Source organism: Trichogramma pretiosum, unplaced genomic scaffold (assembly GCF_000599845.2).
Source record: "Trichogramma pretiosum strain Unisexual culture from Peru unplaced genomic scaffold, Tpre_2.0 scaffold24, whole genome shotgun sequence".
Taxonomy (NCBI): domain Eukaryota; kingdom Metazoa; phylum Arthropoda; class Insecta; order Hymenoptera; family Trichogrammatidae; genus Trichogramma; species Trichogramma pretiosum.
In genome coordinates this window covers 1575020-1596023 of record NW_019641611.1, presented here as the reverse complement: position 1 = coordinate 1596023, position 21004 = coordinate 1575020, and the positions used below count along the sequence as shown (strand labels likewise).

The 21004-nt window shown below is 37.1% G+C and overlaps 1 protein-coding gene across 1 annotated transcript; it reads right to left on the bottom strand.

The window, feature by feature from the left end:
• Positions 1-131: 131 nt before the first annotated feature.
• Positions 132-20931, bottom strand: LOC106648423 (DE-cadherin). Its single transcript, XM_014365323.2, has 13 exons — positions 19932-20931; positions 10144-10181; positions 9926-10067; positions 9607-9845; positions 7087-7275; positions 6725-7017; positions 4956-6640; positions 4480-4880; positions 4102-4396; positions 3764-4017; positions 3474-3689; positions 3060-3396; positions 132-2980 (listed from the first exon to the last, which is right to left on the bottom strand). Exons 1-13 carry the CDS (start codon positions 20020-20022, stop codon positions 2664-2666), a joined length of 4497 nt encoding a protein of 1498 aa, XP_014220809.1. The 5' UTR covers positions 20023-20931; the 3' UTR covers positions 132-2663.
• Between the last annotated feature and the right edge of the window lie 73 nt (positions 20932-21004).

Sequence of the window (21004 nt, the reverse complement as noted above, 5' to 3'; positions counted from 1 at the left end):
GGAGGTTCAAAGTTGCTACTTACGCACTTTGGTCATCGAGGCAAACTCAACGCGTCACATTTTAAAATCAATGAAGGAATATACTTTGCCACAAGAGAGGTCATGTGTAAAATAAAACTCCCACCAGAGCATACTATTTGAATAATTTTTTATTTGTAATAAAAATATAAATAAAATTACATACGTTTCGCTGATATTTAACAATGGATTGACATTATAGGTGGATGAAGTTTATGATCATTTATTTCGAACCTTCACTATCACATATGTTTGTTTGGCTAAATGACGCCTTTAAAATATACTATTTTAATATGATTTAGCTGCTATGTTTCGATCCTCCATTTTTTTTCAATAAGTTTTTCATTCATCCAAATGTTACAATAGTTTTAATTATAAATTTTAATCTTTCTAAGTTCGAAGACTGCTTTCCTTATTAATAATATGTAAATACTTGTAAGCTGCACTGGATATTGAGAAAATACTTCGATTCTCTAGATTAGGCAGTGTTATATTTTCTTCCCCCGCTACACATCGAATAAAAATTATGAAATCTAATACATTTTCATAACACATTTACGAAGTATCGCATATACTCAGCTTTAGTTATAAAAATACATTGAATAAAAATTTCTCAAAGCATTTCTAAGATAAATTCATTAATCACTAAATAGTGTACTTTTTGTACATAAATAGCTGAATTAAATTTCTTTTTTCATTGCCATTCTTGAACAATTAAATGGAAACACTTACGCCACATCTTTGTACAACGTTCAACTTATTCTCGAATCAACTCTTTCATCATTGATGGAAATTATATTTTTAATAATCATATATTGCAACTCGTTTTCATTGATGAAAAAGCTACGGAATTGAACTTTGGTATTACACCTCTGGAATTTTATCAGCGAATACAAGCTAACGATCTATAAATTAAATAATTGTAGTTTTATTTGTATAATTTATAATAAATAAATTTATATACATTAAAACTATTTCTAATCTACAGCTGGAATTTTTTAAACCACTCTCAGAGATCAAAATACTCTTCCAGAAGACTTAAAATCTTATTCTACCCTTAAGTGAACTAATTTTTATACAAGTAGCTAAAAAAATTATACGTTATGATTGATGATAATTTAACGACTTTAACTGTAATATAATGAACGAGTAAAATAATTAAGGATAAATCAACATTTTCAGTGTATTTTATCAATATTAGGAATTATTTTGTCAATCAATGTGGACAACAATGTCAAATACCTTCGAGACAAAACTTGGCATTGGCTCGAATTTACTTGATTCAATGATAATACTTATCACTACGTTTAAATATTTTTATGTGTCTATGACAATGAAGTATTGAAAAACTAATCAACTTTGTTATGGCATTTGATCTTCGCCGCTTTGAAATTTGATCGATTAAGAAAATAAGCTATGTATTTTCAAACGAAAAGGAAATTCATCATAATGTATGTACATAATAATAATGATGGAATGCAGACATAAAAAAAATTATAAAATCATTTTAAAAAAAATACTTCCGTCACATATGTACAATTAAAGAGTAAAAATTACTTTGTAATAAAAAAGTATCTAAAAGAAAATATTTAAAAAAATCTGCAATACAATTTAACAGTTGAAAAAAAAGTGGTGATTGAGAATCTTGCATTTAGATTCCTTCATTATAATCTTTTGTCTAAAATTAACAGACGTTGATCAAAATTTTATGCGCATAGTCGATCGTCATTCATCTGGCAATAAACTAAATGTACTTAAATTGCAATGTTAAGCTCGTCGTACTTGTTAATATTCTGGCACATTTTATCAGTAATGCGCGTCGCATGAAAAAATTATGACATTTCAATTAGTGACATTAATGAGCCACTGTGATAAATGCTAAGTATAGTTTGATCAATCGAAGCGTTCGATTCGAAAAAATCACCCTGTAATTAATTTTTTTAATGTTACTATTTTACCTCAATATGTATAGCTGTAAATAATTAATTCATACGATTTGAATAGGGCTATTGTTGACTATGCTAGTATAAAAAAATTTAGGTAAAGAATATCTTATTCTCTCATACACAATAATAACTGCGTTATAAATAACTGTTTTTAAGTAATAAATTGTGTAACGGAAGGACATTTTTGCATGTGGTTCATTATGATTGTCAAAAATTTTCATAGATACTATCGTATAATTGATTCATTTTAACAGTAAAGAAAATATGGAGGCCTTCTTCCATGACCTATGGTGGCTTGATATTCACGGATTGTCGAAGAATGTTTAATCGACAAATCGCAAAAAAGTAATAGCCGAACACTTCAAATTCAGTCTACACCAGATTCGAATGAATCGTGTATATTGACAATTTTCCAAAAATATTTAGATTGAATCTTATTTTAAAGCTAAAACACATGTATATAGAAGATCTTCGATTGTGCGCCTTTGACACTACGAAAACAATAGTTTCATAATAGTCCTTTCGTTATAACACTTCTCAAAGTTATTTCAAGTAGTTTCAATACACACTTGTTTTACGGGTTTAAGTACGTCGTGGCTGCAGTCTCAATTCGTAAATGTCGAACCTACGTCGGGGACTTGATGGCGGCCTAGCGACGAACCAGTACATTTTTACAATTGCATTACGCACTACGATGTATCAGCACCAACTTTCGCTGTCTCGATCACCTCCAGCTGCAGTGGCGCCTGCTTCACTACTTTCTTCTTCGTCACTTGGTTCTTCACCATACATATCAGCAAGTTTACGAAAACGTGGTCCAAAGTTCGATAAATGGTTGAAGTTTAAGTCACCATCATCTGTGCATGACGCCAGTGAAGACAAAGAACCATCGGAATTACCCTCGCCTTCGTAAGCATAATGGCGAACGTCGTCAAAAGGATTCGTCTCTGGATCTTTATCGCAACATTCTTTTTTACCATCGAGAAAACCGCAAATGTCAGGAATTTCGTCGCTTTCTAAAATGAGTCGAATAAAAAAATGTATGAAAATATCACTTTTATAATAAAACAAATTTTAAACCGTTGCAAGCTGTACCTTTGCCCAATCCAGCATTGATTTTCATGTCATTTGACGGGTCGTACATAATATCTCTCAGTACGTTAAGGTCGTAACCGGTGTCAACTTCGCCGCCTCCTTCATCCTCGTAATTAATTATGTTTTCTCTTGTATCGTCCATGTCTTTTCCATAAAGGTCATCAGTCTTGCGTCTGTGTACTACAACGGCTAGGACTAAAATCAGTAGGAACGCAAGACAAACTCCTATGGTCACTAGGAAATTAGTGTCAAAGGCAAAGGATACGGCCTTTGCCATTCCACTACTGCATCCTGGGTCAGCATTATGTGAGACCGATGGCATACCAAGGTTGTAAATCTGTAAACAAGAATGTTATAGCATTCCTAAAGTTTCAATAAGAGTTATAAGTAAAAAAGATTCAATATTTTACTTACATTTCCGTTTATTGTCATATTCGTAATGCAACCTGCAAAATGTTTATCCGTAGGTACATACTCCCACTTGAATTTTTCTCCCAGTTCCTGTAAACTTTTTATTGATCCTCCTAATTGTAAGGGACCGTTAATATTTAAATATTCACTGGGTCCTATTGGCGCATACAGTCTCATGCAACTCGATGCAGCGCAATTGTCAATATTCATCTCGATGTTCTAAAACACAATTTTAAATTATAAGTTTTATATTCCTCCAATATAATTTAGTTAATCTTACGGTTTAAACTTACGGTTTTGGTCCAATAAATATCGATTCTATGAGGCTTTCCATCAGCTAAAAACAATTTATTCTCGCCACCTTTGTTTTTACTAGACTCGGATCTGTCAAGCATTACAGTGCCTTTACCATAATCTACATACAAAACGGGATTTCCATTTTGTAATTCAAGGGATATGAAATCTTGAATACCCAATTTAGGAAAATAATGCATTGGTCCATAATAGAAAATCAATCCATCTTTAGAATGAGGGGTTATTTCGAGTCCTGTTAAATTTTAAAATTTTGTAATTAATAATTTTTTCTCTTTTTCATATTTTTTGTAAAAAATTGTATCTAAATATTACTAACCAAGATGGGAATCCTCGCAAGCCTGTCCTGTAGGTGGCATGATAGCGTAACCATCACCGTGGAATCCAATCGACAATAATTCACATCTGGGTCCCATCATTCCAGGCGGACATTCGCAGTGATCACCTTTAGGTGAACCTCCGTTCAAGCATTTAACTGGATCTTGGATGTGACAAGTGCAAAGTGGATCAATGACAGCTCGTACGCCAACAAAAGAACTCTGATTCGTATAAACGACGTAAGGATCAGAACTATTGATATTCAAGCTACTACGACAGTTGCCATTGCAGTGAACCTAAATGTGGAAAAAAATTTTATTTTAGTTTTGAATATTTCAAAATAATGATTAAACGTTTTAAACTGTTAATTTTATGTCACCTTTTCGAAGAGGCATTCATCGATGTTAACAAGCAAAATATCACGTCCAATTTCATTTTCGATAAGTTCAGTTTTTAGTGTAACGAGGGTATTGAGTTTTTCCGCTGCATAATATGGACTACCATGAGCAGAAAAACGCACATCAAGGACTGAATTGTTCTGATGAGGAGAATGCAATACTGTAAATACATCGACATTGTTTATAGAAGTATTGAAAATGTTTGCAAGTCGCCTTTGAAGTATGTCCTTTCTACTCTCTCCAGATTCGTAAGGAGATACAAATTCTTCAGCAGTGATACCCATAAACCGAATGGAGCCCGACTTTTCAACAGCTTCTTTAGGTATTTGTTTGATGGTGACATTTACAACAGCATCAACTTGATGTGTCTTGATAAGAAATCCTGTTTAATTAGTATACAATATTAGAATATGAATTTCATCTATGAACAACCAATAGAGACATTTTTGAAAAATACCTGATTCAGTAACGGTGAATTTCAGCAAATACGTTCCGTTGTTCACTTCTGGAGCAAGAGTAATCATACCAGTGTCTCTATTTAATTTAAAACCACTTTCGATACGACCGTTGTACCAATCAAAAGTTTTATCATTCAAATCCCAATCATCAGAATCATTAACATAAACTCGGCCTATATCAACTTTCGGACCTTCGCCGTTATAGTTGTAAACAAATATCGAGCTTGAACCTGGTAGCATTGCATTGTCGTTGACATCACCAATGATGACTATAAGTTCTGAAGTTCCAGTAAGAGGTGGATTTCCACTATCTCTAATGGCTATAGGAATTGTATAGCTTTTGCACGCTTCACGATCAAATTGAACTTTGGCGTACAAATCTTTGCCTCGAATTTCAAAGGAGTCAAGAATAATTCTTTTAGCTGATGGAGCAATGGAAAAATCAAATGGAGGTCCATTGGCTTCTGAATCGTAATCACGAGCCTTTAGCTGCGTTATGTTACCGGGTAGTTGATTTTCGTACCAAATCACAGGGTAAGGCATGTCGAGAATCGGAGCATTATCGTTAATGTCTGTCAAAGTGATATTGACAGCCTCAACGTTGTTCAGAGAGTTTGGACCACCGTCTTCGTCTTGCGCTATTACACTTATAGTCCAAACTGGATAACCATTGGGTGGATCGCGATCCAGGGGTTTTTTCAGACGTAAACAGCCATTATTATCGATACTAATTAGAGGCTGATGTTCCGGTCGCAAAATAGAGTACACAATATGTTGATCAGCATTTCGATCCTTGATATCAGGATCATATGCGCTTACAGTTGTCAAGCATCCTGGGTATACTCTCTCTTCTTCGATGATAGGATTTTTTTTGAAGTTTTCGAAAACCGGTCGATTGTCGTTCACGTTTTCCACGTAGATTTTAACGATAGCTGTATGATCGAAAATTCCGTCAAAGGCTCGAACAGTCAAACTATATTCAGTTATAGTTTCATAATCGAGCTCATTGTTGACACGAATTTTACCGGTAGTATTTTCGATGTAAAAACTATTATCGATGTTTCCATGGATAATACTATAAATGACCGTGCTCGCAGAATCAGCGTCTTCTGCATAAACCTCGGTAACAAGAGCGTTCTTGTTGGCATTTTCGAACACGTGATTGTCGTCATAAACGTCTTTAGTGAATTTCGGCTGGTTATCATTTTTGTCGGCAATTTCAATGCGGAAATTCTGTTCACCTTTGTTATGCTCGCCAGTTTTGAAGAGAGCACTGGGTGAATTGTCTGTAGCGATAACTTTAACGGTGTAAGTGTAATCTTGCTCTCTATCGAATGTTGTCAGAGTCGTAATGTTGCCGGTGTAACTATCAATAGTGAACAAATCTTGATAGTTACCGAGGGCATAGGTAACCTGGTTGTGAGCAGTTGTACCATCGGCATCGATAGCACGTACTTGCATCACCGGTGTGCCTTGAGGTTCATTCTCGAGTACACTTCCCTTTTTCATTTCTCGAAAAACGGGTATGTTGTCGTTCACATCAAGAACTTCTATATGAATCATCTTTTCTGCACCAAGCTGGTACTTATTTTGAACGCGGACAATCAGGGTGTATTCGGTATTACTCTCATAATCAAGGGCAGCGCCTAGTTTTACTTTAGCTTTATTTCCTTCGGTCACCAACCTGCAATAATATGTAACATTTATATTCAGTTCAGTTATTCAGTTATTCGACGACGAATTTTCGACTATTTTATTAATAACATACCTGAAATTATTTTTTTTGTTAGTCTGTTCTGTTTGACCAGTTACGATTTCGAACAGAAAATAATCTGGACTGTCTTCAATGTTCGATTGGGCTTCAAGCGTTACGATATCAGCCTCGTAATCACTAAAATTCTCAGGAATCTGGATCGTTGTATCCGGCACAATAGATGTAAACGTCGGTGCTTTCTTGTGTGACTCAACTACAAAGATATCGAGATCGATGACGTTATACTTTGGTGGGTCACCCCGATCTTCTGCCTTTGCTGTCATGCTGAACTTATAGCCAGGAATTTGCTGCATTGATAACAGGGTTAGAAGGATGAAATATAGCAAATAAAGTTTGAGTGATTCAGTAATACTTACGTTAATCGAATGATTGAGGAATATGACACCAGTGTTTCTGTCGATCCGGAAGTAAATGCTATCCTCTGGTCGCTTGGGCGATATGCTGTAGCGAACTTCAGAATTTTTTCCATCATCGATATCAGTGGCCGAAACTCTCATCACCTCCCGACCAACGTTCAAGTCTTGTGGAACCGATTCTTTATATGACTATTTTGGACCAGAAAAAAAAATGCATTAGTCAGTTGTTCAAAAATTGTTGTCTTGCAAATTTATAAAATATTAGTATGCATCTTCCTATTACACTCAAACATATACATATATTTGCGCAATTAGTATGCGAAATATCTTTGCTGAGCTAGTAAATATTGTGTTTTTTTTTTTTCTTTTGCAAAGTGAAAGATATTTCGTAATTTGTAAGGCGCATGTATCGCAATAGCAATTTCTAAACATAACTGCGTGTTGGTGTTTTAATTAATTTTTTTTTAATTTGAAGCAGTTTTCAATTGATTAGTCGCGTGATGACAATTGACCTAAATTAAAATAAAAATGACACAGTACTTCGGTAATGCACTAATTACGTTGATTAATCGGTCGTCTAAAAGAATTTGCATAACTCAGCGCTTGGGATAATTATTTATTTTTTTACTATATTTTAAATACCGCGATTTGAAAATTCAGAAAGTTATCTTCTACACTAAGCCATGCGTGGGTGTGTATATTGAGTCATCCATGCACTATCAAGATGCAAATAGATTATTCACTTTTAAGATCTAAATAAAACGAGCAATTCTTTTCAAGTGTAAACTTTTTGCTTTTTGGTGTTTTTAACAAATAAACTGTTCATGTAAAGTTATAAAATAATCTAATTTTCACCATAAGAATATATCTGAGACTTAAAAAACATTGTATTTCAAATGCAAACAATCAAGCGTAGTATAGAGGGCCACCTGTGCTGCATGACAATAATAAAAGTAGCTGCATAAGCTTGTTATATGTAGTATTTCGCGCCTGATCTCACAGTACGTTGACGCAAAGCAAACGATACATGCGAAAAGTATCATGAAATTTCGATTTTTCTCCTGCTTTCAAATCAAATATCATTGATAAACTTAAGAAGATGCAAAGCTCTGAAAACTAAGTTTTGAAAATTGTTCAATAAGTCTAGATGGAAATTAAAACTTTTGTAATTAAATAAATAAATACATGAAAAAAACTTGTTTTCAATTGTCAGGAGTAAAAAATCGTGAAATGAAAAAAAAATTTATGCGACAGACGCGTTAGAAGATATTACATAAAACACATGCACCCTCCTACTACACAAGACTCACTTTCCGGATTGCAGCTAAATTAAATTGCTTGGGTATACAGTTTAAGTATAAAAAGGGAGAAAAATTACAATTAACTTGGTATTTATACCTATAATTTCTACCTAACATGCAACACAAATTTGTTATTAACTTTTTCAAAATATCTGAGACGATTTTTTAAAATAAATAATAAAAAGTGAAAGATAAATATGACGATGTGAAACTCATTTCAGTGCTTAAAGAATTTATTGCACATAGGCTAAGTTTTAAAATTGTGAATAAGTGCAATTAATATAGTATTGACATTTTTTGTCTCGAAGAACTTGAAAATAGTGGAGAAATAAACAAAAAATGTCAACGAAGTTTTGTAGATCATTGTCAAATGTGTGAAGTATGGGTGTATTTCAATAATCAATATGGCAGAATCAAACAGATAACGAGTGCGAGTGTATATACACATATACGTGCTTCTAAGAAGACACTTAGAGATTATAACAATAATATATAAAAAGAATTTCATCACATATGTTTAGAAACAGAGAGAGAGTGACAAAGATCGTGACATTTTTCAGCGCGACACTCTCCGCAGCTCGCAACGTTTCTTTTCTCGAACGAATTTTTTTGCAAGAGCGTTTGAGGAGAGAAAGAAGGAGCGAACGAGTGAATTTGTGTGTGTGTGTGCACACGAGATGCGCGTGTTCTCATAACATGCACACATCGGTCGTTCATCCACTCGCCATCATCATCATCATCAATGTATATCATAATCGAAAACCAACCTTCCACCCTGGTCCCCTGTAGTCCTATAATTGAAGGCAAACAAAAATCGAAGCAAAACGTTTGTTAGTATTAAAATGAGGCAAGATAGTAATTGATTGCTATTTGCCGACAATATTTTTTTTCCAAACCGTTTTTTAGAGTTAACGTGCTTTTAGACATGGGCACATTCAATTGTTTTATACATACTTCCATGGTATAAAAAGGCGAATGAAAAATATACCTGAGAAAAATTCTTATAAATAAGAGAAAAAAAATTCACGTAAGAGCCTCGTGAAAAGAAAATAAACTAAAATTAGCAGACATCGATAAACATGGGCAAAAATTTTTCTTTGCTTTTTTTTTATCGCATTGAGTAAATAAATGAAAGAAAATTAACAGTGTGATAAAACGAGAAAAAGGGAAAGAAAAGCTGTTATATTTCACGCTTGAATTCAGCTAACATGACACTTACAACTTTATCGAAGACCGGTGCGTTGTCATTGACGTCTTCCACGGTAACTTTGAAGGTACAGACATCGTCGAGTTGAGGTCGACCATTGTCCGTGGCAAGTACGGTCAGATAGACCTCTTTTTCTCGAGCTGGCTCGTCTCTGTCGAGCATATAAGTCGTCCTGATCACGCCCGTGCGATTGTTAATTTCGAATTTGAGCTTCTCGCCGTTAGCCGTGACGAAACTGTAGGTAATGGTACCTTTAAGAGTAAGGATGCCGCTCATTAGAATTCCATGTCAAGGAAACGAAAAAAAAATAATCATGTGGGCGTTGGTTTACCTCCTTCGTCTGGTGGATCCTGATCCTCGGCGCGCACTTGAATAACCACAGTGCCAATAAGCTCCTCTTCTTTGATTACAGGCGCATAACCGGAGCAATTAGAAAACACAGGCTTGTGATTGTGTTTGTCTTGCTGTTGTCTCTGTTATTTTTTTAAATTCATTTTATTAAATTATTATGTTAAAAGTTAATGAACATAATTTTATTTTTACACTTACCAGTAGATCATCATTAAACTTCAAAAAGTTTGATTGACCTGTAACAAAAATAACATCGATTGATTATTTTCAATGATCTAAATAAATGATTCATTACATCATAAAAATAATGGGAACTGAATAATTAGATGGCGCACAAATGGCTATTTTTCAAGTGCTACTTTTGCATCGAGGCTTTATAAACCTTCTCACGCGATACGGAAAATACAAGAGTCGAGCCATAGAATGGACTTCCACCCACACACACACACGCACGTGCGCGTTCATACCAACAAGGCCCTTTCCGCGGGATAGTTTTGATGCGCCTCGAGTTCACACGGTTAATTACAAGACAAACTGACATACATGAGTAGGGGATGGCTCGAACTACTACAGTTAAGAGCCAAGAGAAAAAAGGCTTTTTAAGAGCATACGCCATGTAGATTTCCTTGCGTGTTCTTATTTCGCTTAATATCTTCGGTTGAATTTTTAGAGCAAAGCTCTTTTTCTTACGCTACTTTGAAGTCAATTACATTCGTGAAATAAGCTCCACGAAATTTTAATTTAAATGTGCGACTACCATCGTGCATACAATTCAACATGAAAGCACTCCTTTAATCGATTAAGAATTGCAAAGGTTCGAATTTTAAAATAAAGGCCAAATCAAATTAACGGTAATTTTGGGAATGAATCAATTTTTCGCGAAGGGCTTTTCAGGATGCTTCACAAGTAATAACGACTCGTCTGAAGAAGTTAACGCGAGCTCGCTAATTATGTTACATATTTTTTTCTTTTTCGCGTGTATGCTGAAAAGGATATGACTAAGCGAGCTGCGCGGTTAGGTATTTTCTTGCTTTTTTGTGCAAAAAAAAAGAAAAAAATTATACGACGACAACGTCGACGACCACGCGGTAACACGATTCTATTATAAATATACACGCGCACGCTCGTAGTGTTTTAAATATAATATATCTCACGCGTGTGCTCGCGAGCAAACGCGTAGCCATAATTTTTCATTAAAGCTGACATTTATTTCTAGGCAATAGATGCCTTTTTTATCATATTTTTTGAAAAAACAATTGAATTTTTATTTCAACGAATACGTGCATAGTAATGTGCAGATCAAAGTTGTTTGAGTATGCTAAGTTCAAGGTACTAAATGTACTATAAATAGACATGAAAATAGATGACTTCCTTTAGCTTCCCAATATTAAGTGCCATTTTCCCACATCAGAAGTTATATATATATTTTTTATACACCCAACTTAACAGTACTTGATATCAATAGAACCCAAAGTGATCCGTGGCTAGGAGCTAATTGATTGATTGTCATCCGGTTGTTCATATGAATTTTGCGCGTTCGCGAAAGTATCGTTAAAAATCTAATTAACTCGAATCAACTGACAAAAGGTCTGCTCTATTGAGATCGTAAGAGCCTGTACATGCGCATCGCTTGATGGGTGGAAGCGGTGGCGTTTCGACTTAATATCTTGAGAATGAATTTCATGATAAGCTGATGCTAGATAGTAACTTTAGTTTTGGTATTAGAGAATCTATTTACATTTTTTATCGACGTTTGATTCGATTCTTGAGACTTTATTTTCGTTGAAACGATAAATTTTAAAAATCGATATTTGCTCTTGAAGTCGTGTATCTCAATCGAGTCCCTCGAGTAAAGTCACGCACTAGCTGGACATAAGAGAGATTTGAAAAAGGAAGAATTACGAGCGCCACTGTCCATCAAAGGGCATTTCCCCCTAGCTTTCGAGAGCATGTCTTTGTGTCGTGCACGTTGTTGTTTCTCTTTCTCATTTTTGGTCTGTTGTAACTAGAAGCGCATTATGAACGTGATATATCGTCTATTACACGTATTTAATTCAGTTATGAAGCGAAGAGAGAGAAAGAGAGGGAGAGAAAGTGCGCGCGCAAATAATACGCAAAGCAAATGACACGTGCGCCCAGGCATATAAGCTGAAAACACAATAGTCCCATATATGCAAATCAAATCAATTCAGAGCATCGGATTTTACATGCACACGCGCTAGAGCACACCGAGGCAATAATAACATACGTGGTTCGTTCTCCGGTCGAGATTTACTAGATGCGTTAGTCCCTGCTGCAGCATATTCTACTCTATAAGCGCGCCGCATTGTACTTATGGTATATAAGGCGGAACTATGTGCCTCCGTACGCGATTATATGGCACGTTCAAATGGCGACGAGACGATTATGCGAGTCCGATAATCTTCACGGAGGAATAGATTTTTTTCAGCAAATTGGACTGGAATCGCTTGGAAGCGAATAAATCAGAATTTTTCTTTACGCGGGATTGTCTTTATTAGGCAAAGAAAATATTACAACAAAAAACAAAGAAACGGGCCTACAATATTCGCTTTGAAAAGGCCGTGCGGGTCGAGATTTCGAGTACTTCATCTTTCGACAAAGCCCCCCGATCGAAGCTTTATTGCTCGCATTTCAAGGAGAGCAGCGGCAGAGGAGGCGGCGGCGACGCGACGATGGCTCGTACAAGCAGCGCGGCAAAAGTATTGCGCGCGCCGGGCACAAGGAGCGCATTACCAAGATCCAATGTCGTCGTCGTCGTCTAGTACGGGATATTTATGTAGCACTTAATAATACACTATATGCTGGGTAGAAGTGCCTGTAATAAACTTGTGTGCACACCTCGTTTGCGCGCGGTGACACTCGCTGCGTGCATGTGCTGCACACGGCCATCCATATACTCGCACGCGCCTGTGCGCCGGTCGTTTGGTAAAAAAAACCCTCACATTGTTTCATTATTTTTATGACCAACGCGATATCGGGTGGTCTGTTTTCAGATTTTAGGAGCGTAGGACATCGAGTTATCTGTTTTTAGTTTTTATTTTACTCTTTGCCCAGAAATAACTCGTGTAACAAGCACAACTTCAATCATCTTGTACTGTTCTGACATTTCGTGTTATTTTAACAGGCAAGCCGTTATCACACCTTTTGATGTACTGGTGGAAAAGTAACTTTATGGGACAAAGACGCGTCCTACGATCGATCGTATATTTACATAGCAATCATCATTTCAAAACATTGTAGACTATATGAATTCCATGCCACGGATGATATAAACTCCAGTGTTGTTTTACACGAGAGCTTGATCTTCATCTTCGATGGCTCCGCATAATTTCAATTGATTAAAATAGCCGTTTACGTTGCAGCTGCGACGGAAAGACACTCATCTGGTTAGTGCGCTTCACGCGGCTTATAATTTTAGATTCTAGCAGAGAGCCGCTAACAGACGACGTTTAAGCCACGCGAGGCCATCTGCGATTAATTCGGTTCACGCAGAGGATAAGTTGAAGGGCTTCTATAGAATTTGTTATATGTGGGTATTGAATGACAAGAGTGCTGCTGTTGCTGCTACACACATGTCCAGGTACGGTCTATTCGACGCGTACGAAAGCGACGAGCATCACTCAGAACGAATTACGTTTAGTTCGGAGCCCTCCTTAGTAGCATCAGAAAAATCGATATCAATCGTATAATGCATATATATAAAGAAAAAAAATGTATGCTTTTTCTACCCCACAAACATACGTAGTATGCACGCGAGCTCCGCCGTGGTTCTACACTACCCGTGTATTGTATTTGTATACCTTCGTTTTGTATTCAGAACGGCCCATATGATTTCGTGGCACGTGTTTGTTTGTACGACATCATCTGCTCCGCGCGCACACGCACGAACGCGATAATATTACGATGTCAGCACGATATATCCGCAGTAAATTCACGAATATGAAGTTTGGATAAGGACATGGAAGAATCCGTAAAAATAAAATGTAACGTATCGACGTTCACGCGATTCGACGATTTTTCTACATGTCAGACAAATCTAGGTGTGGAATGGATCGTGCTGAAGAAATATTTTAATTACACTGTATATAAAGACAAAGACTGCTACACACGTTTCGAGAATTGAAAAGGATCGGCGCTTACACTCGCGCATGCATGTGCAGCTGTGTCGATGGACGTATTTTCGTTGTACTTGAAACGCGCAAAACGTATGCCACACGGACGAGGGGGATTATTATTATGATACAATGTCGACGTCGGTTCGATAACAGAAAATTTATCGAAAGAGAAACAGACAGTACAGAATAAATAAAGATAAGCATAATTCGCTGTAATTTCAATCTGCAGCTTACACGTACTTGTACAGCAGCCTAGTGCATCGTCGTAGCGCACGTGTCCTATCATAGCGTAATTTTTTTTCTCCTCGAACATAGCGCAAATTTATATTGGCGAAAGATCCTGACGCAGCCTAACGAGATGTGCCCCACCGATCCTTGAAGAAATCGTCGTTTCTTCTCTTTTCGAGCGAACGAGCCCCCGAGCGCGCACCGAATTACGTACTTGATGCGCGCGTCTGTATGTATACGAACTGCACACACACGCAAACAGATATAGTAGAGGGCTTGTATAACGTTATATACGAACACGCCCGAGTGGTATATGAGTCACGCGAATATTTCATCATGGCCTGGGCGCGCATCAGCCCTTCGCTCCGCTTCTCGATAGTATTCAAGCCGCTCATGGGGTAAGACGTGCAGGCTCATTGATGTATACAAAGGGATTGTACAAAAGTTGTGTACTAAAAGGAAATTCGAATATATATTCGCGATTTCTTGCACCCTCTTTGTTGGTATGTGTATAAAGGGAGAAAATCTGCAATGGTTGAGAAAAAAAAATTATATATCTAACGCGGCTACGCGATCGATCGTTGATAAAACCATAAAAGACTTTGGAGTTGAGAAAAGTCGCGTGTTTAGTTCTAGTATATTGCTTTGATGACGAATACACATACACACACACAACGGCTTCGTATATAGCTACCAAATAAAGACAGTTTATAAATATCAACGCACTCTTTCGGATACATTAGTCTATGAAAATCTATCGTATGTGTACATTATCACTCTCTCCAACATTTTTTAAGCAATCCAAAATACACATGTGTGATTCTCGTGCTCTGCAAAGAAAGTTCGTATTGAAAAAATTTTCCATAACCGAAGATTATGCTTAAGATATGCTCGAAGTCAAATAGTAATATTCTACACATTTTTTATTCTACTTGTTTTCTAGGTTGTAATATTGAATTTAAATTTTCTATTTGCTCAGCATTCTGCAACTGGGGTTGCCACTAGTAATATACGTACTAATAGTGCTTATCATTGTGTAAAAAAGAAATAAAATAGTGAAACACGTTTGATAGCTCCGATGTATTGAAATTGTAACTATATTGACAAAAAGCATTTGAAATTATTGATTAAATCTAAAATTAATAATGGTTCTGTACCTAGACTCGAGAAACAAAATGAAAATTTCATAGAAACATTTCAATAAAAACTACGTATCAGCATCTTCGTTTACGAAATATCTTTGGCACGCGTTCCGCATCGACTTCTCTCATTCTTGTTATTATGTATACACGAATAAGTCATTGACTGTTTAGTGGCATTGACCGCTGAAAGTTTCATATATACATATATACTGCTTCGGTTGCAGCACAAGCCGCTAGTCGCAAAACATTATATATAATAAAATTTTTGATGTGCTTTTATTTTGCCGGTCGGTGTATTTCCCTGAAACAACATGAAATATTCTACTCTTTCTTGAACTTATCTCGCTTCCGTATAATACATTAGTTTATTTTCGGGGATATCTGCGACACGGTATATTATTTCAATGAAAGGCATACAGCTTCTTTTATCTGACAACGGATCAATCACTTTGACACTTGTAAATATAAATAAGAGAGCCAAAATAAAAGCAAAAATCTTTTATTTTAATGCTCGTACTTTTAAAGTTCGGTCTTAGTTTATACATTTTTAATGCGACGAAATTTAGGGCAAAATATAATCGTAGTAACATTTTAATAAAGAAAAAGAAAAAAGCAATTAATATCAGTTACCGTAATGGAATAAAGTTGAACAAAAGTCATTCACATTTATGCGTACGTATGAAATCAAATTAGGAGTAAATTCAATTAGTATAGTACCAATTTTACTGTGCGTTTTAGCTGTGTGTGAGCTCGCGAGCGCTGTAAGCAGGAAAGTAGTTTTTTTTCTGCCTCGACGATCGATTTTCTTGGAGCAACGAAACAAGTACATATACACGTTTATGCTCGTCATTTCAGTGTCTTCCTAATGCTAGACTTTTTTCTATTACGCGGTGAAGAAGAAGTGGGAGGGCATCGATTTTAATCACGAGCTATTGCATATGCGAGCGGTAAAGTATTAGTCCCGTACGTGGCGTGCTCCAGATGTTGTATTTTCTTATGGCATCTGCATGCTTTCATGTGACATTTATGAACACGATATAAACACTGAAGACGCGACGTAACTATCTGTCCACTTTTTTAAAAATATTTTACCGAAAGCGTACTTACACGGGACAGTAAAGAATTCATTTTTGACATACTGAAAATGTTTTATTTGTTGTAAAATCAACAATAAAATAAAATGAATAAAAAAAGATCATCAAGCGCGTTTCAACGTATAAAAATCGTACGCTTAAAAGGTCCTTACTTATACGGTACGTTATAGCTTCTATATTTATAAAGCTTTCAAGAACTCGTGTAATTTATTTTCGAGAACCAATCGGTTCAAATTTTTTGAAACGTTAAATTCATTTTAAAAGGCATCGTTGAAGATAAGACGGAGATTCCACGCTGAATTTTTATAATGGAAATAATTTTTATAATGGAAATAATTTGATCGTGGTCAAAAATCTTCGAAAATGAAATTTTTGTATTTGATCGTTTCTACTGAGAAAAATGAACCAATTACAAAAAAATTCAAAATAGTTTAGATGTTTGACATATATTTGGTAAGACGAAAAAAAATTTTTCATCCATATATTTTTATTGAAGTCGTAACATGAATTTTTAAAGTAATAACATTAACGTTTATCATTCATTTCACTTGCATTATAAGATCAACATTTTTACAGTGATATCGGTGATTCATCACTTCGTCAGTTTTATAACGGGTTTAATAAGTGTATTATGAATGTGAATAACCCGATCTCCAGAAATTTCCTCTGAACAGAAAATGTATATTAGATGGTTGCCTCGAATCGCATCGTATCATTTTGCTATTTTTTTTTACTCATCCGCGTTCTGTTTTATATTATCTCCGCAAATACGTAGTATAGCGTATATGCAGTCATTATATATATAGGCGTGGAACAGTTGAGTTACTCGGAAGTCACAAGGTACTTGTATACACAAGTATATGAGGCAGCGTTTCTCGGCACAGCGGATATAGTCTCCCTCTCTTTTTCTCTTTCTTTCTTTCTCTCTCTCTTTCTTGTGCTTACTTCGTGCATTTACACGTAGTAGCTTTCTGTATAAGCGTGCGAGAGTCCTCAAACAGGAGATTTGCTGAAGGCGAACAACCCAACTAATTACGCACAATGAAATAATCTAAATCAAAAACCTTCATTTAAAATATTGAATGAAAGCAAAATACAAAAGGCAGCGTCTATACATAAAAGAACCATCAACGATTGTCCATCAAAGAAATTTCGTTTGTGTTTTCAAAATTAAAACACTTTCTTTAAAAAATCGAATGCTGTATGAAAAGCCAGCTGCGGTTTGAGCTATAGACTCACTGACAAAGGTAAGGAGCTTTTAAGAACGCCGAAAATGAGTAAGTAAACATGAGCGGTCAAGTTCAAAAAATGTAGTTTTACGATGACTGTATGACTAACTCTACAAACAAAAGTACCAGTTTTTGTTCATAACGTTAGATACATTCGAATGCAGGCTGACTCAATGCCAAAGAAGGACCTGGTCCTCGTAACAAAAATCGACGTATTTCAATATAGGAATCAAACATAAAACTGAACATTAACTTTTGATTTCATGGTCTAAAATAGTGCTCTCCAAGAAATCAATAATGATTATTTACTCGACTCGATAATACATTCCATACTTTTTACATCTTCAATTTATGATTCGGCTTTAATGTTTGAAATAATACTTTTGAAAAGAAATATTAATAAAAAGTACATTTAGAAAACGCACGATACATTTTTGACGCACCTGTTTCTCGTCAGAAAACAGCTATGCCTGTTTTTTTTTGCTAGGATATTTTAGATTTTGCAGTAAGGCATACATATATGCATGTGAAGCACGCGTTTACGTATGGTAATTGAGCTGATCTAGCAACATTATAGGGTGTCACGGTTTCTTCATACGATATGAAGCGATATAATAAGAAATCGACTTCTTTGCGCTGGCTAATAGTTATAAGCCGAGTTTTCTTCGGCGAATGTTCCCACGGTTTAATTGATATATTATACGTGCTGGCTAGAGTACGAATCGAGCCTACAGTGAACATAATACAGCGTCCACAACATGCGTGTGTGCGTTTGCGTGCATGTGTGTGTGCATAAGTTGCAAATGATTATTGTAATTCAGTACGAAGTGTGAGTTAAAGAGGCTGAGAGAGAAAGAGAGGCAGAGAGAAAGATAGAAAGACTAACAGACAGACAGACTAGAGAGCGCAAGAGACATTCAAGATCCCATGCCATCTCTTCTTGGTCATTAGCTTTCTATATCGTCGCTTCACGCCTAGTTCACATATCCTACGCAGCAAAGGACTTGAATTTTCACATAGTTGTCAATGCCAGTGAGTAGCTTCAAAAATGTTTTATATACAAGAGGGTAAAAAATAGGCTCGCTCTAGCCTGCGAGCACATTATAAGTTGCCGGATGTGGCGCGCACTTATCCATGCTTGTCGGCAAAGGTAAGTGCTCGCGTATATGTGAACAATATATTGCGTCCGTGTGTACCTACGTCCGCGCGCCACTCGCAAGTTTGTAAGAATTTTCAAAACGATGATTCACACTCGCAACACACGAGTAAAGTGTTGGGATTGATCGAGGCCTCGGCTTGCATTATGTATATACGAACGATTCATGCTTTACCTGATTCATCTCTTTGACCGTTCATTCGAGAGAATTCCGATGAACGTATGAACGACGACTGAACGTCTTTAAGTACGTCTGCATGGAAAATGTTCCAAAGACTAATACGATTTACCATTTTTATTCTCGTAATGTAAGCAAGCGAGAATGAATGTAAGAGCCGCGTATCGTCGTATATGAAGCATGTGTGTGTGTCATTCGAGACGGTGCGACAAATATTTATAATAGATAGAACCGGGGTATTATAACACGCATTCTCATCTTTATAATATATGCGCCTGATCGAACGCCGTATTGGTTGATATCTGTCAACGATAACGTTACTCTTTCAATTCCTTCTTCGTTATATCTCTCAGCAACAAACGATTTTTTTACGAATGACGAGTGCGATAGATTGATTACTGAAAAATTGATATTATAAATGTACGGATACGCGATGAATCATACGAGAACGATTCACGGCATCGGAGAGTCATCAAGTACACAGGGAAAAGGTAGCCTTTGAAGACGCACCGAGGGAAAGCCGAAATGAAAGTAACGAAAAAAAGTCTGCTACCACTTGAAACATATAAAGAATCGATGTTGGAGGAGGGCATCTCGCTTTGCGCGGCATACCTGTTGTCTGAAACAAACACATACATACACATACGCTCGCCAGATGCCGTGTAAACTCGACAAAATGGGTCCATGCCACTGTCGCCCGTACGATACTATACACGAGATGCGATACACGGATACAGGACCGTTAGAAATGATTTCAAAAAAAGGGACGGTGTAATCTTACGTAGAGTTTGATTCTTATTTGAAAATTGCATACGAAACTTACCTCTTGCATCGTGGCATAGGGCTAAAAGGCAAACAAAGATAGCTGCAAATATGTAGGGGCCCGCGAGAGGGGCCCTGCCTGCCGCCGCCATCTTCGTTACGCTCTACGAGGAGACGTGCCCCTCTCTGTCTTTCTCTTTCTTACGTATTAGCAGCAGCGTAAACGGCGCACCCAACTCGTAGTATAGGTGTAAGCCTTGTATACGAGTCACCGATGTAATTTTCACCAGTCTTTGAGAAAAAAAAATTCAATCTCGGAAAACAATAACTACACCACCGCAGGACTGTCTCGTGGCTGCGAATGAGTCATGAAAAAATCGAACGATGCACATGGCATTTGGTCCGAGTGCGCCCGAAAAATCGGTTGCTGCAACGATGCGGCGGCGGCGGCGGCACACTTGCAGCCGAGCGCACGATAACACCCACCGAAACTAGCTCACTTTGCAAACTCTCAATAACACAATCGTCGGCCCACTAATCGGCACACGACTCGTTTTTTCTTCTCACTCACTCTCCTTATATCTCGATAAGCGATAATCACTCGGCGGCGGGCGGCATCGCCTCTGCGCCGTACATATCTCTCGTATACACACACTCTCGCAGCGCGATTACCTCGTGCACGCCACTGCGTTCTTGGCTGGCGAATTCTCACTACGGTGTAACATGGCACACATATAGCAGGCGCGTATACACACACACATGCACAAACACTCGCGCGCCTTCACGTACACAAACAGCCACGCACGCACCAACACATGTATCGTGTACACAGAAACCGACTGTGTGAGCAGGCAGCGGTGCGGCGAACAGCGCGATCGCATAGATGAGATTGGCGCGTTTTCGCAGAGGTGCTGCTGCTGCGGACTTGCTCGCCTCGCGGAAACGACTAAACGTGCACAAACAACGGGGCCCTCAACGCCGCGCATACAACACAAGCGGAGTCGAACGAAGCGCGTTGCGGCCTGCGAGGAGCGCCGCGCGGCGGTCAGTCGCCTGAATTTCCCATTCGCCTACCCTCGGCGGCACTCGACGATACCATAGGCCAAATTACCAACGCTGCAAGAGCCATAGTAT